At 49.2% G+C, this 24,357-nt stretch overlaps 1 protein-coding gene across 3 annotated transcripts in view; it reads left to right on the top strand.

Moving 5' to 3' along the window:
- AP3B1 (adaptor related protein complex 3 subunit beta 1) overlaps positions 1-24,357 on the top strand; it is a 1,440,584-nt gene that overhangs the window by 1,308,152 nt on the left and 108,075 nt on the right. For all 3 annotated transcript variants that reach the window (XM_069223388.1, XM_069223395.1, XM_069223382.1), the window contains exon 26: positions 13,595-13,733. In XM_069223388.1, the coding sequence (XP_069079489.1) occupies positions 13,595-13,733 (139 nt within the window). The remainder of the gene's footprint in view (positions 1-13,594; positions 13,734-24,357) is intronic.

Below are 24,357 nucleotides of genomic sequence, written 5' to 3' on the forward strand. Positions count from 1 at the left end.
CATGTCGACTCCGCGTATCGAGCAGAGACTACATTCGAGGAGGTGTGCTCTCCGTCTTTTGGAAGAGCAGGAGTACCAACGAGTCCTGGAGGAAGGAGAGGTTGAGGACTCTGGTGATGGATTGCATGGTCTGGATACGGCCAGTGGGCTGGATACTTCCCCTGAGTGGGACCTTTCATCTCCAGGGGAGTATACGGAGGAGACTGCTACCTTTCACGCTGTGGTAAGGAAGGCAGCTAACTTTCTGGACCTGCCTTTGCCGGTGGCAGAGGCGAAGCAGAATTTATTGACGGAGGTATTGCATCCGGCCTCTGCTGCAGCGGAGCCTCTCTTGCCGTTTAATGAGGCTTTGCTTGATCCGGTGTTAGAGGTGTGGAAGAAGCCAGTATCTTCCTCGGCGGTTCATAGGGCTGTGGCCAGGAGATATCGAGCTGCACCATCTGACCCTGGCTTTCTTTCTAGACACCCTACGCCGGAGAGCTTGGTGGTGCAAGCCTCCTGTTCATCGAAGTCAGCGCCTGGATCTTTCCCGACGGTACCTGGAGACAGGGACTCCAAAAAGCTGGATGCACAATCCAAGAAAATATTTTCATCTTGCAGTTTGGCGTTGAAGGCCACCAACGCAACTTGCATTCTGGGGAGATACATCCATGCTCTTATGGACGATATTTCATCTTCATTTACGGAGCTTCCCCAGGGACTCTTGGATGTTGTCTCGGACGCCCAGGCTGCCGCAACCCAGATTATCCAGTCTGGGCTGGACACGACCGACTCGGGCGATGGGCACGGCTGTGGTGGCAAGGAGACAGGCCTGGCTCCGTAATTCAGGGTTTTCTGCGGACGTGCAGTCGACCCTATTGGACCTCCCGTTTGATGGGGACAAACTGTTTGGAGCCAAGGCAGATTCGGCCTTGGAGCGATTTAAAGAGAGCAGGGCCACAGCCAAATTGTAAGGGCTGCAAGCTCCTTCTTCCTCTGCCTCTTCCAGGTTTTTTAGGAGGTTTCGTGGATTTGGGAGTGGCTCTTCCTCCTCTTCCTTTCGGGGGAGATTCCAGCAACCCGCCTCTTCCCACCCCTATAGATCATTTAGAGGGAGAGGTAGGGCCCGCACCAGAGGAGCCTCTCAACAGCACTCTGCCTCTTGCTCGTCCTCTGGAGGGGTGCAGCAGGGAAAGCAGCCTTAGGCTTCCACCATTTCCCACTCACTCCTCTCCTGTAGGGGGAAGGTTACAGCATTTTCTCCACATGTGGGAGACTATTACAACGGACACTTGGGTTATCAGTGTTGTGGGAAAAGGCTACACCCTTCCCTTTCGGGAGTTTCCGCCCTGCCCATCTTATTGTTCAGAAGAACACCTCCTGTTGCTAGAACAGGAGGTTCAAGTCCTCCTTTCAAAGGGCGCGGTGGAGTTGGTCCCAGAGCAAGAAAGGGGTCGAGGTTGTTACTCAAGGTACTTCCTGATTCCCAAGAAGGATGGTCGGTTGAGACCGATCCTGGATCTGAGGATCTTGAATTGGTTCCTCAAACAGGAAAAGTTCAAGATGCTGACCCTAGCACAGGTGCTTTTGGCGTTGAACAAAGAAGATTGGATGGTGTCTGTCGACTTGCAGAACGCTTATTTTCATATCCCGATACTCAAGTCGCACAGGAAGTATCTCCGGTTTGTGGTAGGGTCGCAGCACTATCAGTTTGCGGTCCTCCCGTTTGGTCTTACTTCAGCACCTCGAGTTTTCACAAAGGTGATGTCGGTGGTTGCGGCAGAGCTCAGAAGGAAGGGGATAGCAGTATTCCCTTACTTGGATGACTGGTTGATCAAAGGCAAGTCTCCGGAGCTTGTGTTGCATCATCTGCAGTCAACAACCCAGTTGTTGTTTGACCTGGGCTTTTCGGTGAACGTGCCCAAATCTCACCTGGAGCCCTCTCAGCGCCTCCTGTTCATAGGGGCAGTACTGGATACAACATTGAATCGAGCCTTTCCTCCGCCTCAGCGGATTCAAGACATTCAGGCGTTGGTTCCAATGTTTCAAGGTGGAGCGGTGATTCCAGTCCTCAAGGTCCTTCGTCTGCTCGGTCTGTTTGCCTCCTGCATACTGTTGGTCACGCATGCTCGCTGGCACATGAGGGCTCTTCAGTGGTGCCTCCGAAGGCAGTGGTCTCAACACAAAGGAGATCTCGAAGGTGTGGTTAAGATCTCCAGAGATGCTGCTGTGGACTTGAAGTGGTGGATTGCGAGCAACAATCTTTCACAAGGAAAGCCGTTCGCGCAGTCGCCACCAGTGGCCACGGTCATAACGGACGGTTCCACTCTAGGGTGGGGAGCTCATCTGGGGGATCTGGAGATCAAGGGACTTTGGTCTCCAGAGGAACAGATGTTTCATATCAATCTGTTAGAGTTACAGGCTGTACGTCTGGCTCTCAAGGCCTTCCTCCCTTCCCTTCGTGGTCAGTCGGTACAGGTCCTGACGGACAATACTACCACGATGTGGTACATAAACAAACAGGGAGGAGTAGGGTCGTACCTTCTCTGCAGAGAAGCTCTTCGACTATGGTCCTGGGCAAAGGACCATCAGATTTGCTTGGTAGCAAATCATCTGGCCGGGGTCTTGAATGTATGTGCGGACAGTCTCAGTCGCCAATTCTCGGCCGACCACGAGTGGCGTCTCCATCCAGATCAAGTCCGTTTAATCTTCCAGATGTGGGGGTTTCCTCGGATAGATCTGTTTGCCACTCTGGAGAACGCGCATTGTCCGTTATTCTGCAGCCTCCAGTATCCGGTGCAGGGAGCATTGGGGGACGCGTTTCTGATAACCTGGTGTGACCAGTTGCTTTACGCGTTTCCCCCCATACCCTTGATTCCTCAAGTGTTAAGGAAGATTCGCCAAGACCGGGCCCAAGTCATCTTAATAGCTCCGGATTGGCCAAGGAGGGTGTGGTACTCCGACCTTCTCCAACTCTCGCTGTGCCCTCCGCTCCGTCTCCCTCTCAGGGCAGACCTCTTCTTGCAGTCGCAGGGGCAGGTTTTACACCCCAACCTCCAGAGTCTACACCTACATGCCTGGAGATTGAACAGGGCAACCTGAGTTCCTTTTCTCTCCCGCCTGATGTAGTGGATGTTATATTAGCGGCCAGGCGACACTCCACTAAATCTATCTACGCTAATAGGTGGTCTAAATTTGTTATGTGGTGTGGAGAGAGACAGATTGATCCCTTACATGCTCATCTGTCGGACGTTTTGTCTTTTGCTCTGTCTCTAGCGCAGAAAGGTTGAGCAGTGGCTACCATTAAGGGTTATTTGTCGGCTTTGTCAGCCTTCATTTGTCTTCCAGACCAACCATCGTTATTTAAATCCCCTATTGTTCTCAGATTCTTGAAAGGTCTTCTAAATAAATATCCTCCAAAACCATTCGTTATGCCTCAATGGGATTTGTCCTTGGTCCTTACTTTCCTTATGGGGTCCCCTTTTGAGCCTATGCATTCTTGCCCCTTAAGGTATTTAGTTATTAAAACAGTCTTCCTGGTGGCTATAACATCTGCAAGGAGAGTGAGTGAGTTGCAAGCCTTATCGGTAAAACCCCCTTATACAACTTTTTATGGGGATATGGTGGTGTTGAGGACCAAGGCTGCTTTCCTCCCGAAGGTTGTTTCACCTTTCCATTTGGCCCAGACAATTACTTTGTCCACGTTCTATCCTCCGCCTCATCCTTCTAAGGAGGAAGAGAGACTACATCGCTTGGACCCAAAGAGGGCGTTAAGCTTCTTCATTGATAGAACGAAGGATTTCAGGCTGGAGGATCATCTGTTCATCGGATACGTGGGCAAGAGGAGAGGAAAGGCAGTCCACAAGAGAACACTCTCCAGGTGGGTTGTTCTTTGCATTAAAATCTGTTACTCTTTGGCAAAGAAGGATCCTCCTGATGGCATTAGAGCTCATTCCACCAGAGCTAAGTCGGCCACTTCGGCCTTGGCCAGGGGTGTTCCTGTGGTCGACATCTGCAAGGCCGCAACTTGGTCGTCCCTTCACACTTTTGCGAAACATTACTGTCTGGACTCTGAAGTCAGAAGGGACGGCCATTTTGCACGGTCAGTGCTGCAGGATTTCTTGGTTTGACCATTTCGGCACCCACCACCGGGCGTGGTACTGCTTTGGGACTCTATTCATTAGGTGAGGAATCCACAGGTAGTTGTATCCATCAGAAGAACGAGTTACTTACCTTCGGTAACAACTTTTCTGGTGGATACATTAGCTACCTGTGGATTCCTCACGGTCCCACCCGCCTCCCCGTTGCCTTTCTGGTCTTACCAAGTAATCCTTGAGTGCGCTCCTCTTGGTCTTCAAGGCTGCAATAGATTTTGTATATATGGATACTTGTATATATATATATATATATATATATATGTATATATCTTTTTGTATATACATGATTTGCATATATTTGTTTATTTAATAAAAAATAAAAAAAAGGAGAGTTATATTAAATCTACAGCCATTTTATTGCAATGTTGTGTGATTTACAATGTTATGGGATGTTGCCTTGCTCTTTCATTGCATTGGGTTATTATTCTCATGCACGTAAAAAAATGTTGGTACTGACGTCGGCACGTCGGCGAGGACCTCTTATTGCCTGTATGACGTCAGACGGCGTCGCGCGGGCTAGAGTGATGTCCTCGTCGACGTGCAGAAGCTAGGAAGAAGATTTCCGTCGAATGCTGGCGCCATGGGAGTATTCATTAGGTGAGGAATCCACAGGTAGCTATTGTATCCACCAGAAAAGTCGTTACCGAAAGTAAGTAACTCGTTCGTCAGCAACAATATCAGGCAAAAAGCGAGAGGGGGCAGCCATGTCAAAAGGGGCACTTTTCTACACACTGTGCTTGAGCGCTTCAAGGATTCTTGAGCTACGGCCAGGTCCTTGGACCTCGCGACGGCCCCCGTCCCTCTCAGTCTGCCTTTTGCCCCTTTTTTAACTACAGAAGGGGCACCTACCTGTGTACGTTTCCGACTAGCTACGGTGCTGCGCATGCCGCCCAGCCTCTGCGTGGCCGGGGACATGGGATCCACCGACCTCTTGGAACAAGGAGCCAGCATCCCACCCCAACACCCCTGATCCCATCCCCCCCCTCCAGTAACTGCCTCTAGCTTACTAGTCTGACTCTTTCCCACCAGGGACTAGTCTGAGGCAGGATTAGTCATTACCTGCTTTGCTGGCAATCCATCACATCAGACAGGTGGGTTTTGCAGATGGTCCAAAGGGATTACGTCTTCCCCTTTGGGACAACCCCTCCATCCGTGCCACCATCCTACAATCAGTAGGAGGATCACCTGGCCCTTCTCTGAGAGGAAGTTATGTCTCTCTTGGCCAAGGGAGCCATAGAGAAGGGCCTCATTTCCAGAAGTAGGTTGTGGTTGCTATTCCCACTACTTTCTGGTACCCATAAAGGACAAGGCACTTTGCCATGTCCTAGAGCTCCGGTCCCCCAATCTCTTCCCCAAGAAGAAGTTTAAAATAGTCACTCTGGCTTAGGTTTTATCTGCCCTGGACCCAGGAGACTGGATGTGGTAGCATTTGACTTGCAGGATGCTTCTGTCCATATTCCTGTCTTGCCTGCCCACGGACATTACTTGCAGTTCACGGTAGGCCCCCTTTCAGTTCTCGGTGCTCCCCTTTGGCCTTACAAGCTCCTCTCTGTGTTCACCAAGGTGATGGCAGTGGTTGCAGCTCATCTGTGCAGATCATCGGTTTTAGTCTTTCCTCGTCTTGATGACTGGCTGTTTAAGGCAAGCTCGCCCCAGGCTGTTGTCTCTCACCTCCAGACTATGGCAGACCTGCATTCAGTGGGGTTCACTTTAAATGTGCCGAAGTCACACCTGACTTCCTCTCAGATGCTTCTTTCATCTGAACTGTTCTGGACTCAGTTAAATTTGGACTTATCCTCCTGAGCGGCGAGTCCAGCATATTCAGGCTATGATACTGATGTTTCAGCCTCTATCCTGGAAATCAGTGATAATGACTCTGAGGCTGCTGGCCCTCATGGCCTCCTGCATCCTGCTAGTGACACATGCCACATTGCATTAGCAGGCTCTGAAATGAGACCTGAAGCTCCAGTGGGTGCTGCACCAGGGGAATGTCACCGACATGGTCCAGATCGACATGGTCCAGAGGGACCTGAGCGAGATCTGCAGTGGTGGTTAACGAACCGTGATTGGGTCAGAGGCAGATCCCTTCCCCTTCCATACCAGATCTGACAGTAGGGACATATGCATCATTCCTTGGATGGAGCAGCCATCCAGGACAGGTGGAGATCAGAGGTGTCTGTTCTCTGGCAGAGTCCTGGCTCCACATCAACTTGTTGGCGTTCCGGGCGATCTGGCCGGCATTGACAGCATTTCTTCCCTCTTTCAAGGGAAAGATAGTGCAGATGTTTACAGACAACACCACCGCCATGTGGTAATGCAACAGGCTCAGTGTAGGGTCGTGGACCCTTAGCCAGGAAGCTCTGCGCCTCTGGACGTTGCTGGAACAGCAGGGCATATCCCTGGTGGCTCAACATATGGTGGGCTTTCTGAATGCCAGAGCAGACAAACTCAGCCAACAGTGCTCAGTCGATCAAAAATGTCATCTCTATCTGCAGGTGGTGCAAGGTCTTTTCCAGCAGTGGGTAGAGCCTTGGTTAGATCTGTTTTCCACAGAGAACGTGCAATGTCCGCAGTATTGCGCTTTGAAGTTTCCATGGCAGCAATTCAAAGTTTCCAAGGCAGCAATCGCTCAGTGACGCTTTTTGTCTCAAATGGTACTCAGGCCTCCTATGTCTATCTCCTTCCATACTACTTATGCCTAGAGTGCTCAAGAAGATCAAGAATGACCAGGCCCAAGAAATCCTTGTGGCTCCGGACTGGGCACGGAGAGTTTGGTATCCTGAGCTATTGAGCATGGCCATCGATCCTCTGTTCAGACTGCCCTTTGGGAGGATCTTCTGTCACAGCAGCAGGGGAGGGTTCTGCACCCGAATCTGTCCACTCTCCACCTTCTTGCATGGAGATTGAGCAGCTGCAGTTGACAGCTTTTGACCTTCCACCCGAAGTCTGAAATGTTATCTTGGCAGCCAGGCGTCTCTTCACCAAAATGGTATGCATCTGTCATCGGAAGAAATTGGTGGTATGGTGCTCAGACAAGTCTGTTGACCCCCTTTCTGCCCCTCTTTCTGAGGTCCTGTTGTTTATACTTTCTTTGGCCCAGTAGCATTCTACTGTGGGCACTCTCAAAGGTTATTTATCTGCAATTTCTGCCTTTTATTTTTAGGTTGCGTGATCAACCTTCTTTGTTTCAGTCCCCTATTGTACGTAGGTCTTACTTATATGTTTCCTCCATTCACATTCATTATGCCCCAGTGGCATTTGAATTTGGTTTTGACATTTCTGATATGTGCTCCTTTTGAGTCTCTCCACCATTGTCTTCTCAGGCATCTCACTTTGAAAACAACCTTCCTAGCGGCCATTACAGTTGCCCACAGGGTGAGTAAGCTGCAGGCATTGCCATCTAAGCTGCCTCACCTTTCTCTTTTCCACGACAAAGTGGTGATTTACCCTAGGGCCTCCTTTCTGCTAAAAGTGGTTACATCCTTTGATGTAGGCCAATCCATCACCTTGCCTACTTTTTATGCACACCCATATCGTTCTGAGAAAGAAGAGAGACTCCACCGCCTGGACCCAAAAAGAGCACTGGCTTTTTACCTTGATCGTACAAAAGGATTCTAGGTGGATGATCAACTCTTTGTTGGTTATATGGATGTGAAGAAAGGTCGAGCAGTGTAGAAGAGGGCCATCTTCAGATAGGTCGTTCTCTACATTAAGACCTGCTACGCACTGACCAAAAAGCAGCCCCGGAGGGTTTGCCTTTTCATTCTTCCCCAGCAAAAGCTGCAACCACTGTGTTAGCATGTGAAGTTCCAGTCCTTGACATTTATCAGGCGTCAGGGTGGATGTCTCTGCAGATGTTAATTAAACACTACTGCCTGGACAGTCAGGTCATAAAGGATGGGCACTTTGCCCATTCGGTCTTGCAGAACTTTCTTGTATGATCTTAGTTCGTAGACCCTCTGCCTTTGATGGTATTGCTTGGGTATCTGTTCTAAGGTAAGAAATCTGCAACTACATGTCTGTCAGATGGACAAGTTACTTACCTGCTGTAACTCCTTATGTGGTAGAGACAATATCTGGTTGCAGATTCCTTACCAACCCACCCATCCTCCCCATTCTGCAAAATGATTTCTAGGGACAGGGACCCCTCTTTCAGGGACCTACTTTTGACACACCAGTGGTCAGTGTTCTTCATGGCTCTGCGCTTCTGGTGTGGAGAGTCGTGAAAAGAAACTGACATCAGCGTGCCGGGGTGGTGCCTATATAGGACCTGCAATGTCATATCAGGGGCAGACGATGAACGTTGAGCCAATGGACTCCTCCTAACAGCGCTCAGGAGTACTGCTCAAGAAAGATCTCCAGATCGATGCCTGGGTAGATTCAAAGGTCAGGAATCAGCAACTAGATATTGTCTCTAACAGATAAGGCATTCCCGAAGGTAAGTAACTTGTCCTTGAATGTTGATGGTTTTGCACTCACTCTCTACATTGCCAACTTGCTGGAAACTTCACTTCTCTGCCACATCTTCAAATGCAAATTCTCTTTTCCCTCATGATGCGATCACCAAACTCCCAATCATGTATAAGTTCTCCAATCCTCCTTACAGGATCCAGCCCGCACTAAGTGGGGCAGGCGACATAGTCAGCTGGGCCGAAATGGTGAGCTTTGCGATTCACAGGGTTGCTTTTAAGGAGTCAGTTGCACTTGCATTGTTAATCAGGACAGAGCAGGAGCTGTTAGGGAATTGGCAACACAAGGCCCTCATTATAACAATGGCGGTAAAAACTGCCTACTGCCACGGTGACAGCCGCCAACATACCGTCACGGCGGCTACCATCCTTTTGCCGGACTTTCACCACAAGAAGGGCAGAAATCAGGCAGTGATCATACTGGCACACTGTCGTAAGCTGGTGCGGCTATCACCAGCACCGCCACGCCAGTTGAACGCTGCCAGCCGTATCATGATATGTGATACGGCATGGCGGTGTTCTGCTGGTGGGTGACAAAGGTAAGTCGGGCTTCCGACAGGGGAGGGGGTGGTGGGTGTTGTGTGTGTCTGAGTGTTTGCATGAACGTCTGAGAGAGTGTGTGTGTTTGTGAGAAAATGCGCCTGTGTGTGTTGTTGTATTTGCGTGGTTATATGCGTGTGAGAATGGTGAAGTGAGTGCGTGTCTGCATGTCAGTGTGTTTGTGTGTAAGAATGTGTGCGAGTATGTCTGGAAGTATGCGTGTATGAATGCGTGTATGTCAGTGAAAGTGATTGGGTGTATGTGTGGTGTGTGTCTGTGGGTGTGTGTGTGTATGGGGGATTGAGTGTGAGGTTCGGTGGGGGTGGGGGGATGAGTGTGAGGATTGGATGGGGGAGTTTGGATGGAGAGGGGTGGGGGCGTCTGGTGAGTGCTGTGGGGTGGGGGAGCCGCCTACCAGTGACAGGGAAGGAATTCCCTGTCACCAGTAGGGCCTACCGCCATGGTTTTTGTGGCGTTGCAAACGCCACGAAAACCATGGTGGTAGACAGGCTCATAATGCCACTGGCGGTACTATGCCGGCTGCCGGGCTGGAGATTGACATCTCTGGCCCGGCGGCTGATACTGCCATGGCGGTATGAGAGGAGAAGTGGCGGGTTGGCTGCGGCCAACTCGCCATTCTCAAAATGTGGTGGTATGTACCGCCAGCCTGTTGGCGGTACTACCGCCACATTTCCACTCACCGCCGGGGTCATAATGACCCTTATAGTGATTTATACATGGGTGCACAACTGATGGTCATGCAAGCTTTGTGATTTTTATACCAGCCATTTTAGGCTCTCCACTTTGATGGGGAACCTATAACATATTCAAAAATATTTCTGTCCTTTGATTTGACTGGCTGCCTGTAATAATGTTTGGTGGTAATTGTTAGTGGCCCTTCACCTGCTACCTTCCAGTAATTAATTGTAAGAAACATTACCTTTATCTTATATTGAAAGTGTCCATGGGCACGTGATGAAACACAAAAACTGTTGGAGCCCACATTTCTCCACAGTGGCATCTCTAGAATTGTGGGGGCGTTTCGGGTGCTGGGGAATACATTAGACCACATTTAAATCTAAATATCTACATTTGTAGGCATGGATAAATATCTATATGTGAATTGTAGGAAAGTACAATCTTTCTTGCATGGTTACCCCCACTTTTTGCCAGATATCAGTGTGTTTAGACTGTAGTTCACTGGGATCCTTCTAACCAGGACCCCAGATTCTGTGCTCTCTCCTCTAAAGTTGTCTGCTGGTAAATGTTTTACACCCACATTTGGTATACTGGTACACCTATGTAAGTCCCTAGTATATGGTACTTGGGTACCTAGAGCATTGGTACACCAGAGGACTCCAAAGGGCTGCAGTATGTATTGTGCCACATATGGGAGCCCATGCAAACTGTGTCTGCAGGCCTGTCACTGCAGCCTGCATGAAATGGTGCATGCAGCTTTTCACTTAAGATATAAGGCTTGCCTTATATCCTGGTCACTGCACTTAGACACTGTAAGGCACCCCTTTGGTAGGCCCTCCAGCCCAATTGTAGGGTGCATGTCCCTAAGTATAAGGGTACCCTTGCATGAGTAGGGTGCTCTTATAAACCCCAGACTCCATTTCCTCTGTTTTTTTTAAGTTTGGGGAAGCCTTTTTAAGGTATGTAGTGGATACTGCTCAACACAGGTGGTCCCACTAAATAACAGCTTCTCCGAACCTAGGCATGTTTGGTATCAAACAGGTTGGAATCATGCAACTACACCAATCCCAGTGCTAGTTGCAGATCCCCTGTACTCTGGGGGGTCCTTAGAGGATCCCCCAGTTCTGCCTGGCAGTGTCTGGCTGCCGGGCCATGATGCTGCTGACCACAGAGACTGTTCTGCCCTCCTGCTGGTGAGCCTGGCTTAGGCACAGGAAGGCAGAACAAAGGATTTCCTTCAAGGGTGAAGTTTGACCACCTCCACTTTGTATTAGGTGTCTAAGGGCTGGGGTGGGCTGCCCTCTGAGCGCCACCAGACTGCTTTGAAGGGCATCCTTGCATAGTCCGGTTTGCACTAGTTGAGGAACCCCCGGTTCCTACTCTGGCATGAAACTGCACAAAGGACAGGGGAGTGACCATCTTTTCTTGCAACATCCAAGGCTGTGCATCCTCCAGGATCGCAAGGACTCTCTTTGCACATGGAAGCACAAAGGAATCTCCCTTACAGTGAAGGAGTCACTCCCCTGCACACGTAGGCACCTCAAGAGAATGTTGACCGGCAGGTGGGGTCTGCTGTCCCACGGACATCGAAAGGCTCTGCATCACAGGTGGTGGGTCTGTGGCCTCCTCTGGGTCCTGCTTGTCTTCTGACCAACTTGAGAGACTATGGACCCCTGCTCCTGCCACTGGATTGGAACCCCTGTGCACCACAACTGTTGCTCTTGCCAAGGCTTGTTGACTTTTCTTCCGGGAGATCTTCAGGCACCTAGAAGCCTCAGCCTCCTGCAAGTCGAAGCTCAACCTCTCTCTTCCTACTCCTGCAACGCAGGACTTCTGTTTTGCTGTGCTGCTGAGGCCTTCTTGTGACTCCCTGTGTCCATCACCTGTGGGTCGCTTTTGGGTGACTCCAACGACGTCTACACGCCTTCCTGCGTGCTGAGGGCCAGCCCTGACTCCCCCTTAAGGGTCGAGTCCCCTGGACCTTGCTGGTTCCCAAAATTTTGCAAATATATCTTCAGCTCTTGCTTGTATTTACCAGTGTTTGTTGGTGGCCTCATTCGTCACTGACTCTCCTGCAATCTGGTGACCACCGAGGGTCCGCTCGTAGGTGACTCTTGGGATCCTTTGCAGCTCCAGGACCCTGCATCTGGACTTCTTCCTCCTCTGACTTGCAGGAACGTCGCCTCTAGGAGGGTGAAATTGCCACCTGGAACACCCATGTACCTCCAAGGTTGCTAGACTCAGTCTCATTCCTTTTCAGGTCTTTCATGTCCAGAATCCGTCCCTGGGTTCTACCAGCCTGGTCCACGGGTCACAACAGCAGCAGGACATCCGAGGCATCCATTGACTCCAGTATGGGTCCTTTCACCCCCGTGCATCCAGGTCCCCTGGTGTAGGTACTCATTTGGTGGGGACACTCTCCAACCTTCCACTTGCTTGCTGGTTTTCTCTTGGTCCACTGGGAAGGGTCCAGAAACACACAAACTCCAACTACTACTTTCCTGTGTTAGCCTATGGGGCAAATGGGTGGGAAACCCTTCTGCACCTGTTTGCTGGGGGCACTTGCTGTACTTACCTCTGTTGTTTTCATCCTTCCCCAGCTCCTAACTAACTAACATACTCACCTTGGTGGGGCTTACTATTTCGCATTCCACTTTCTTAGTATAGGGTTTGGCCATCCACCCCCAATAAGGCCCTATTTATTTTATGCTATTTCTGCTTGTTATTTTGTGTATTTATTGTGTGTAGATATCTTCAAAGAGATATATACCAATGTAGTCTAGTAGTTAATGCTGTAATAAAGAATCCTTTATTTTGAACAAGCTTGTGGTTCTTTCTTGTGAGTGATTTACTGTCTGAATGCTGTGGTACTGCAAGTGCTTTACATTCCTCCTGGATAAGCTTCAGCTGCTCGCTTCAGCTACTCCTAGAGAGCCTTTGCTATCTGGACACCTATTCACTATCTCTAAGGGTTGCCTGGGCTCAGTATAGGGTGCCACACCATAGACGTACACCATAAACTGATCTAGCCTCCCACACATACATTTAAATACAGATATATATTCACATACATGCAAAGTTGGTTTTAAACAGACACATCTGTATTGCGAAGAAAGGTGCGTGTACAAATTAATGTGCAGTGTCAGTTGTTTTTTCTGTCTCACCTCCTGGCACATTAAGCAGCTGTGGTGGTGGGGCATAAAGGTGGAGGGGGCAATGCAAATAAAGCTGGGGCACTGGCCCAATCTCTCCCTGTAGAGATGCCATTGCATCTCCAGCTCTAGTCTAGACCTCTCCACCACTGTGCTCCAACATAGTCAAGTGTTTATATAATAGTATCCATTACTAGAAAGATTCTGCCATTAACTCCACAGGGGTACCAGAAGGATTCCATTAATTGTAGATATGTTGAGGTACAAAATGCGACCTGTTTTTCTTCTTGTATGCATTAATTACCTGATGAATTTAAAGTGGTAAGTTTACTGCTGGTGTAATAATTATACATGTTAGACAGTAAAGCATGTCTAATGTCCTCCTAGGTGTCTTAGCTTTAACCAGAAGCAAAACGCCAATAAACATTCCATATCTTATGAGCCACCTTCAATTTTAGTTAAAGTTACTATTGTGTGTAGTAACATTTCTGTGTTATTCTGTCTTATGTAATGTAAAATGTTGAAATTAGAACTTTTAATTTACTTAAAGGAAATTTGCAATTAACGTTTATGTACTGTGTTTTTTCAATTGTCACAGGAACGTTACTCGGAATGAATGAAAGCGTTGCAACGATTGCTGTGGCACCTCAGAACACAACACCCCAGATATTGGTTCAAAAAGTGATCAATGCTGCAAACCTCGGTGTAATTCCCTCTGGCAAAAACAACATTTATCGGTAAGATATTTAGTGATGATGATGGAAATAAAGTTTCTGATCGATACTTCTAACTGCAGATTCCTCTCCTTTAGAATTCCTTAAGGCAGCACACTGAATCCACAAACTCTTCCGGTAATTGTTTTCGAGTACCAAGTGGTGGAGCCATCGAGCTCCCCAGAGGCTTCTTTCCAAATGCTGAAGTGATGGCGCAGAGCTATGTATAATCCCCCAACCCCGCAGTGATATATTTTCCTTTTTTTCTAGTCCCTTGGTGATGATCCAGAGCTCCACTCCCGAAATCTTGTCAGTTCTTCACAGCTTCCAAAACAATATTTTCAGTGACAGAATGCTAGGGAAATGCCTCCTTTGAAAACTATAACTTCAAGCCATGCCAGACCTGCAGGAAGCAGATGTCGCTTACAGAAATGCATGATGTCTGTCTTTGCTATCTTGGGTCTAAGTAGGATTCAAATTATGTGCCAAGTGTTCCCTAATGCATTCGAAGGCCATCAGGGAGTGGAAGACGACAAAGCTATATATTGCTGAATTCAAGAAACAAGACTGGTTGTGTTCCAAAATGGAGACCCGTTCGCGCTCCACATGCCAGTCTTGGTTCAGCTCTTGATACGTCGGTAAGTCCAAGATGTAATCAAAACAAGTACAAGAAGTCCACACTGAAGCCCCCTTTCCATCATGCTGTCTCCATGGAGACAACGCACAGTTCCCATAGAAAAGGTCCAACTCCATGCATGTCGCCCGACCACGTTCCTCATCAGAAGCCAATGTGCCCCAGATTTATTTTCCAGGCCGTCTTTGACTCTGCAGCAGGTGGAGACCTTCAGGGACCCTTTGCGGGATTTTTTTTTTTTTTTAAGATGATTCTGAGTCCCCCTATAGTTACCTTGGTCCCCATTGATCTAGTTGGGCCCAGTTAGATTTCTGGTGGTGGGGCCTTCCCTAGTACTGACTTTAGCCTGTTATTCCTTGGTCCGGCTCACTGCTGGAGCCGGGCTGCTCCTCTACTCCTTTGCTGAAAGTTGGGTTGATTCTGCCCTGTCAGGCATCAGCCTGTGCTCCAGAGACACCTTTTTCAGATCCATCCCCCAAGCCGATCTAGAGCAGAGTTCAGCTAGATCTTGAACATTGTCCATAATTTGTTGTTACGAGATTACTTAGGCACAGCCCATGGTTGGAAGGATTTTTCAGCATTGCTTTTGAAGCCTTATCGGTTCAGATTTGGATACCATACAGGACCTTCAGAATGTTCTAGATGGGGACAATGTGGAGGAGACAATCAGCTGTTACCCCCTCACCATACTGATGCTGGCCTGCATTGAGGCATACAAACCACTTGTGGTCCTGATGCCTCAGTACAGATGTAACTGGACTCCCCATTAGGGGCCCCCACTAAGGAAAAGGCATCCTTTGCTATAGTGGTTTGCAGGGCTGAAGAGATGTTGGAAATATAGTTGCCAACAGTAGAAAATAAAGATAATTTTCTCTGTGAAATCTTGCAACCTGGTCCTTCAGCTTCAGGACCAATGTTATTTTTTTATTTGAGACGTCGCCAAAATCATATTTGGCACCATCAGTAAATTGCCCCATCGCTGGACACGATAGGCCTGCTCTGGGTTATGAAGTCTTCTTGGCACAGCACCAAATAGCAGAAAGCCTAGTTGTGCAGACTTCGGCCAGCAAAGTAAACCTGAATGCCTTCCCTACTGCCCTGCCCGACAGAAAATCGCGATTTATTGATTTGTTTAGGTGTTCTCTTCTGCCAGTTTGGCACAGCATTCCCTGAATTCTGTCTGTCTGTTGGAGGACTACATCTTGCCCTCTGGGAAATGGTGAGAGACATTTCCCGCTTTCCCTGAGACTTTCAAAAATATTTTTTCTCAGATGGTCCATTCATGACTGGATGCACCCAAATACATTTAAGAGGCAGGTTTGGACACCACAGATTATTTGGGCACTAGTGCTGTTATAGGAAAATGGCTCCCTGTTGCAGTTACCCCCCAGTTTTTGCCTGATGTTGATGCTGAATTGACTGAGAAGTGTGCTGGAACCCTGCTAACCAGGGACCCAGCACCAGTGTTCTTTCACTTAAAAATGTACCATTGTTCCACAATTGGCACGTCCCTGGTACACAGATAAGTCCTTTGTAAAAGGTACCAGTGGTACCAAGGGCCCTGTGACCAGGGAAGGTCCCTAAGGGCTGCAGCATGTGTTGTGCCACCCTAAGGGACCCCTCACCTAACACATGCACACTGCCATTGCAGATTGTGTATTAGTGGGGAGAAAAAGGCGAAGTCGACATGCCATCCCCCTCAGGATGCCATGCACACACAATGCTGCCTGTAGCATAGGTAAGTCACCCCTCTAGCAGGCCTTACAGCCCTAAGGCAGGGTGTACTATACCACAGGCGAGGGCATAGCTGCAAGAGCAATATGCCCCTACAGTGTCTAAGTCTGTTCTTAGACGTTGTAAGTACAGTGTGGCCATATTAAGTATATGGTCTGGGAGTTTGTCAAAACGAACTCCACAGCTCCATAATGGCTACACTGAATACTGGGAAGTTTGGTATCAAACTTCTCAGAATAATAAACCCACACTGATGCCAGTGCTGGATTTATTTAAAAAAATGCATACAGATTTTACCCAATCCTCCAGTGCAGGACTGACTGGACTGTGCCAGCCTGCCACTGAGACAAGTTTCTGACCCCCTGGGGTGAGAGCCTTTGTGCTCTCTGAGGCCAGAAACAAAGCCTGCACTGGGTGGAGATGCTTAACACCTCCCCCTTCAGGAACTGTAACACCGAGCAGTGAGCCTCAAAGAATCAGGCTTCGTGTTACAATGGCCCAGGGCACTCCAGCTAGTGGAGATGCCCACCCCCTGGACACAGCCCCCACTCGGCAAGTCCAGAGGAGATAATGAGAAAAACAAGGAGTCACCTACCAGTCAGGACAGCCCCCAAGGTGCCCTGAGCTGAGGTGACCCCTGCCTTTAGAAATCCTCCATCTTGATTTTGTTGGATTCCCCCAATAGGAATAGGGATGTGCCCCCCCCCTCCCTTTAGGGAGGAGGCACAAAGAGGGTGTAGCCACCCTCAATGACAGTAGCCATTGGCTACTGCCCCCCAGACCTAAACACACCCCTAAATTGAGTATTCAGGGGCAACCCTGAACCCAGGAAATAAGATTCTTGCAACCTGAAGAAAGAAGAAGGACTGCTGACCTGAAAGCCCCGCAGAGATGACGGAGACACCAACTGACTTGGCCCCAGCCTTACCGGCCTGTCTCCAAACTCAAGGAACTTGCACAGCGACACATCCAGCGGGACCAGCGACCTCCGAGGACTCAGAGGACTGCCCTGCACCTAAAGGACCAAGAAACTCCAGAGAACAGCGGCACTGTTCAGAAACTGCAACAACTTTGCAACAAAAAAGCAACTTTTAAAGAGACTCTTCCTTCCAGCCAGAAGCGTCAGACTTCACACACTGCACCCGATGCCCCTGGCTCGAGTTCAGGAGAACCAACACTGCAGAGAGGACTCCCAGGCGACTCCAACAACATGGACACCCTGAGTCGACCCCCCTTTTACTCCTGCAGAGAGGATCCAGAGGCTCCCCCTGACCGCGACTGCCTGGTAACAAAGGAACCCGACGCCTGGACCAAACACTGCACCCGCAGCCCCTAGGACCGAGAGGAACCACCTTCCAGTGCAGGAGTGACCAGCAGGCAGCCCTCATCCTAGCTCAGTCTGTGGCTGGCCCGAGAAGCCCCCCTGTGCCCTGCCTGCATCGCCTTTGTGACCCCCCAGGTCCCTCCATTGCTTTCTATAGCAAACCCGACACCTGCTTTGCCTACTGCACCCGGCCATCCCTGTGCCACTGAGGGTGTGTTTTGTGGGTTTGTGTGTGTGTGTCCCCCCAGTGCTCTACAAAACCCCCCTGGTCTGCTCCTCGAGGATGCAGGTACTTACCTGTAAGCAGACTAGGACCAGAGCACCCCTGTTCTTCATAGACGCCTATGTGTTTTGGGCCCTCCTTTGACCTCTGCACCTGACAGGCCCTGTGTTGCTGGTGCGGTGGCTTTGGGGTTGCCTTGAACCCCCAATGGTGGGCTGCATATGCCCAGGGGACTGACTGTGTAAGTGCTATACTTACTTGAGAAACCTAACCAAACTTGCCTGCCCTAGGAACTGTTGATTTTTGCCCAGTGTCCACTTTTAAAATAGCTTATTGCCATTTTAACCAAAATTGTGTGTACTACTGTTTTAAATCAAAGTTCTATACTTACCTGTGTGAAGTACCTTGCATTTTATGTACTTACCTCAAACCTTGAATATTGTGGTTCTAAAATAAATTAAGAAAATATATTTTTCTATATAAAACCTATTGGCCTGGAGGTAAGTCTTTGAGTGTGTGTTCCTCGTTTATTGCTTGTGTGTGTACAACAAATGCTAAACACTATCCTCTGATAAGCCTACTGCTCGACCACACTACCACAAAATAGAGCATTAGTATTATCTAATTTTGCCACTATCAACCTCTAAAGGGAACCCTTGGACTCTGTGCACACTATCTCTCACTTTGAGATAGTATATCCAGAGCCAATTTCCTACAGCTATGATTCACAGTTACGCCAGAATGCACATCATGGCATTCTCCAAGGACACTGGCTTTCTTCATGGACGTCTTTTAGTGGCACAGAACTATTTGCAACAAAGTGGATTCTGGCTTGAAGCAGTTCAAACATAGCTTTGCTGTAGTTTGCTCCTTAGGCTTGCTGTCCACATTACCTGAGTTCCATCAACAATAGTTTAAGGGTTAATCCTGGGACCCAACTTACCTCTTGACTTGCTGTCAGAGAAAGCCATCTCAGCCTGTTCCCTTTTGAGACTCCATGAGGCTTGGTAGTGGTGGTGGTGGTGGCGGTGGACAGGGCCACCAACAGCATGGTCAGTTCCCATCTCCCTCTGCCAAGCTTCTCTGATTATCCCTTCAGTAGTGGTCAGCCACCAGAAGGGAACAGAATATGTTTTTATCTGCCTAGCTAGCTTGTAATTACCTTGGACCTTTGGATCCTGCATATTGCTACTCCTTTTCAGTTAAATCATTCCCTGCCCAACCCCTTTTACCCCATCCTCCAAAGCACCTCCAGGTTCTTTCTAGTTCTGGTTAGACTTCAACAGAACATGTCTCTGCTTGCCAAAGATGTTAGGTTATTGCTGGCTGATTGGGGCGATTAAATACTACTCTTCTTACTCTTAAGGACTCAATAAAGATGACAGGATTACTCATATGTTAGATCTTCGATTCTTTTCTTTAGAAAGATAAATATAAGATGCCGATTCTAGTCTAAGTCCTCTCACCCGAAGATCTGGGAACTGGATGGTTCCTTTGGACTTGCAGGGTGCATGCCTTCTTGTACTTTCTTGTACCCGTCCTGAAGTCCCATAGGTGCTTCCTCCCCTTTGTTGTAGGAAAATAACAATTTCAGTTCACCGTCCTGCCCTTTGGCTTCACATTGGTCCTCCCGGATATTTACAAAGGAAATGGTTGCAGTCCATCTTCACTGGTCTGGCATACACATTTTCCTTTAACTCGACAACTGGCTGTTGAAGTAGGACTGGTCACAGCCAATCACATACCATCTGCAGACAACGATCTTCCTATTACCTTGCCTAGAGTTCTCCATCAATGAGCCAAAATCCTGCCAGTGTAGAGGATTCCCTTCATAGGAGCCATTCTGGACACAGTGACTTTCTATACTTATGTGCTGCTAGCAGTGAGTCCAGGACATTCAGGATACGATCCCTGTGTTTTTAGCTTGGAACAGTGACTGACTTATCTTTTATCTCCTTCCTGATGAAGGTGCAGTCTAACTTAAGATACATACGACTCAGCTACTGCACTGCAAAAAAAACTTACATGACTTTGAATGTCTGGCCTAAAACATGACAATCTTAATGATTTTATGAAATTGAAAAAATATTTGTAGTATTAGTCTTATCAAGGAAAGGCTCTAAAGATGGCACTTCAAGGATAGCTGTGAAGCTTACCTTGATGCCATATGTACCAGTTATGACCATTTTCAGCTTTGAAATAAGGAAAGGAAGCACCAGCAGTGCTAAAGATGCAGTTAGACTGGCATCTTCAAATTGGAACTTCATCTCTCACAGAATAGCATTTCACTTCCCAACACCTGCAAATATGCACAGTGTAAACATAGATTTGACCACCATGTGTCTCAATCACATCACCTTTCTGTAGTAATGCACCACATATCAAGATATTTTAAACACAGCAAATCATGTTGGAGACGCTCCTGCCAAAATAAAATTGTTGCTGTATTGCGATTGATGTTATTTCTTCTCCATAAAAGGTCTGTACTTGGATTTTGGGCCTGCTTGAACTGCCCAACATTTATGTAGCACATTTAAAATACCATGCTCCCTTCACACCATGTTTTTGACTTTGCAAGCGTAGCTATATACTCAAGTCACCATCTATAGTCAGGAACTGGGTGCTCCATGATGATCAGGCTTTCTTTCATTCACATCAAAGAATTTACTCCCTCATGTCTTCAAATACATCCAGTATCTGATAGAGACTTCTAGTTGCAGATTCCTTACCATAGAATTTTCCCCCTGTCGTCAGACTAGATCAGGAGATTTTTTCTTCGAGCAATACCCTTGCGCGTTGGTAGGTGTCATCGGTCTACTCCGCGGGCGTCGTTGGCATCTGTAGTCGCAGTGATGATGTCGGGAGTAGTACATAGATGCCGCCTCAGCACAATGACGTCAGTTCTTGATGATGTCGGGAGTAGTACAGATGCCGCCTCAGCACAGTGACGTCAGTTCTTTTGTTTCTGCGCCACACGTTGATCCGGAGGTAGCTACCCTGGTCTTTTTTTGACCGATTTCTAAATTTTTGCTGAGTTTTTGGTGCGTCAAGGATGTCCCAACAGACCGGTTTCAAGCCCTGTGAGGACTGTCACCGCATAATGTTGGTGATGGATCCTCATCGGGTCTGTTTGTGGTGCCTGGAGAGTGACCACGACCTAAAGTCGTGCTCCGAGTGGCGGGCCATGCACACGAAGGCCTTGAGGGAGCGGTCCCTTAAGCTCACGGTGGCCCGGCGCTCAACTCCGCATAGGTCCTGGTCTCGCTTTAGGGGAAGGTCTCGAGACCGCTCATGGAGCCACCTCCATTCTTCTTCTTTGAAGTCTTCGGGCAAGGTAAGAAGTCGTTGAAGAGGTCCCATCACCCTTCGACTTCACCCCGTCGCTTGGCTGATGTGACACGGGAGGAGCATCAACGCTCGAGGCCTCAGTCTTCGAAGCCTACTTCTGGATCCACTCCGCACTTCCCCGAGTCTCTGGGAGCCGGAGGGACCCCGATATGGCGCCTTCGTCCTAAGGGGTTCGGTCGGGGGGCCTTTGGGTTCTGCGCTGGCGGCTTTGGCTACAGAGGTCCCCTCCGGATCCGCGCCGGTCGTACCATTGAAACCTTACCCGGCACCGGTTTGATTGTCGACGCTCCTGACATCGGTGGTGCCCACCATCAACCCAGTCCTCATCCCCGACGACTCGGAGTCGAAACGGCATCGGCCGATGCTGTCTCGGTCTTCAATGAGGCCTATTCACCCCTGTTCGGATTCTGACCCTTTTTCTTATGGGTATAAATTCAGGGAAGGATTGGAGGGGGTCCCTGGACCCTTATGAATACCAGGATGACCTTAATTTGGACTGGCACAGGAGTTTGGTGAGCCAGGCGGAGGGAGCAACTTATTCTGTGGTGGTCAGTAAGGCGGCTGAGGTGTTTGGCCTTGATCTGCCTACTGTTCAGGTCAGGTAAAACCTCCTGACGGAGGTGCTTCAACCAGGGGCTTCCACATCTGAGCCCCTTCTACCATCCAGTGAAGCCCTCACGATGTCCTATTGGCTACTTGGTCCAGACCCAACACACGCCAGCATTGGCCCGCCCCGAATGACCCTAAATTCCTGTCCCAACACCCCACGCCTTGTCATCCATGCTTCCTCTTCCTCAGGCGCATTTTCTTACACACCCCCCAGATATGGAATCAAGAAGGCTGGAACAATATGGGTAGAAGATGTTTTCTTCCTCTAGTCTTGCGCTGTGGTCCATTAACACTGCATGCCGTTTGGGCCGTCATACCCCCACTCTCTGTGGGATACGGTCACACAGGTTCTGCCGTAGATACTGGAGGAGGCCCGTGCTATCGTCTCCCAAGCTGTCACCGATGGGAGAGATGTTGCAAAGTTCATGAGCAGATGTGGGCTGGACACCACCTACTCTCTAGGTAGATCGGTTGCGACGACGGTGGCCTTGAGGCGCCACGCCTGGTTGCATACTTCTGGCTTTTCGGGGGATGTTCAACAGACTTTTATGGACATGCCCTTTGATGGCTCCCGTCTCTTTGGAGACCAGGCGGACTCGGCTTTGGAGAGGTTCAAGGGCTCCCAGTCTACGGCTCGTTCCCTTGGCCTTTCCACTGCCTCTCGCCCCCAACAATCCGCCTTTCGCCACTGTGTGGCCGGGGACGTGGAATCCCATGTAGGCGTGGGACAGGGAACCAGAGGTCTGCCCAGTCCACCCCTGCCTCTGCTGCAGCCACCAATCCTCCTGGTCCGTCCCCTCACTCCTATGCAGTTAGCAGCAGGATTCACCATCACCTGCTCCACTGGGAATCTATCACTACGTACAGGTGGGTTTTGCAGATCGTTTGAAGGGTCTACTCCCTCCCCTTCGAATCTACCCCACCAGCCATGCCTTCCTCAGTCAGCCGTCTTCCGAAGGAACATTTGGCACTTCTCCGCCAGGAAGTTGCGCCTCTCTTGGCCAAGGGAGCCATAGAGAAGATCCCTGTGCCAGAAGTAGGTTGTGATTGTTATTCCTGCTATTTTCTGGTGCCCAAAAAGGACAAGGGCTTACATCCTATCCTAGACCTCCGGGACCTCAATTGCTTCCTCAAGAAGGAGAAATCCAAAATGCTCACCCTGGCTCAGGTCCTGTCTGCCTTGAACCCAGGAGACTGGATGGTAGCGTTGGACTTGCAGGGCACTTATTTCCATATTCCCATTGTAGGAAGTTGGCTCTTTCAAAGTAAGAAATAGTGTGCACAGAGTCCAAGGGTTCCCCTTAGAGGTAAGATAGTGGCAAAAATAGATAATTCTAATGCTCTATTTGGTGGTAGTGTGGTCGAGCAGTAGGCTTATTAGAGGGTAGTGTTAAGCATTTCTTGTACACACACAGGCAATAAATGAGGAACACACACTCAAAGACTTACTGCAGGCCAATAGGTTTTTATATTGAAAAATATCTTGTTTTAATTTATTTTAAAAACCACAGGTTCAAGATTTACATTAAACACATTAAATGTAAGGTACTTCACTTAGATACTTTAGGAACTTTGAATGAACACAATATCATGTACAGGCTTTGTAAAAATGGCAATAAGCTATTTCAAAAGTGGACACAGTGCCAAAATCAACAGTTCCTGGGGGAGGTAAGTAAAGGTTAGTTTTGAAGGTAAGTAAAACACTTACAAGTCTCAAAGTTGGGGCATAGATAGCCCACCGTTGGGGGTTCAAGGCAACGCCAAAGTTACCACACCAGCAGCTCAGGGCCGGTCAGGTGCAGAGGTCAAAGAGGTGCCCAAAACACATAGGCTTCTATTAAGAACAGGGGTGCCCCGGTTCCAGTCTGCCAGCAGGTAAGTACCTGCGTCCTCGCAGGGCAGTCCAGGGGGGTTTAGTAGGGCATCAGGGGGGACACAAGAAGGCACAGAAAGTACACCCTCAGCGGCACAGGGGCGGCCGGGTGCAGTGAGCAAACAGGCGTCGGGTTTTGTAAAGAAAGCAATGGAGAGACCTGGGGGTCCCTTCAACGATGCAGGCAGGCACAGGAGGGGGGGGGGGGCTCCTTGGGGCAGCCACCACCTGGGCTAGGCAGAGGGTCGCCTGGGCGTCGCTCTTGCACTGGAGTTTGGTTCCTTCAGGTCCTGGGGGCTGCAGGTGCAGTGTTGGTTCCAGGCGTCAGGTCCCTTGTTACATACAGGCAGTCGCGGTCAGGGGGAGCCTCTGGATTCTCTCTGCAGGCGTCGCTGTGGGGGCTCAAGGGGGTCGTCTCTGGTTACTCATGGGCTCGCAGTTGCCGGGGAGTCCTCCCTGAGGTGTTGGTTTTCTGCAGGTCGAGCCGGGGGTGTCGGGTGCCGAGGGGGAAATCTCACGCTTCCGGCGGGAAACGTGAAGTCTTTGGAAGTTGCTTCTTTGTTGCCAAGATGTAGCTGGTTTTGAACAGAGCCGCTGTTCACAGGAGTTTCTTGGTCCTTGGGTGCAGGGCAGTCCTCTGAGGCTTCAGAGGTCGCTGGTCCCTGTTGGATGCATCGCTGTTGCAGTTTTCTTCAAAGTGGGGAGACAGGCTGGTAGGGGTGGGGCCAAGGCAGTTGTCGTCTCCGTCTTCTCTGCAGGACTTCAGGTCAGCAGTCCTTCTTTGTTAAGGTTGCAGGAATCTAGTTTCCTAGGTTCTGGGGTGCCCCTAAATACTAGATTTAGAGGTTTGTTTAAGCCTGTTAGGGCAGTAGCCAATGGCTACTGTCCTGGAGGGTGGCTACA

This window comes from Pleurodeles waltl, chromosome 1_1 (assembly GCF_031143425.1).
Source record: "Pleurodeles waltl isolate 20211129_DDA chromosome 1_1, aPleWal1.hap1.20221129, whole genome shotgun sequence".
Lineage (NCBI taxonomy): Eukaryota > Metazoa > Chordata > Amphibia > Caudata > Salamandridae > Pleurodeles > Pleurodeles waltl.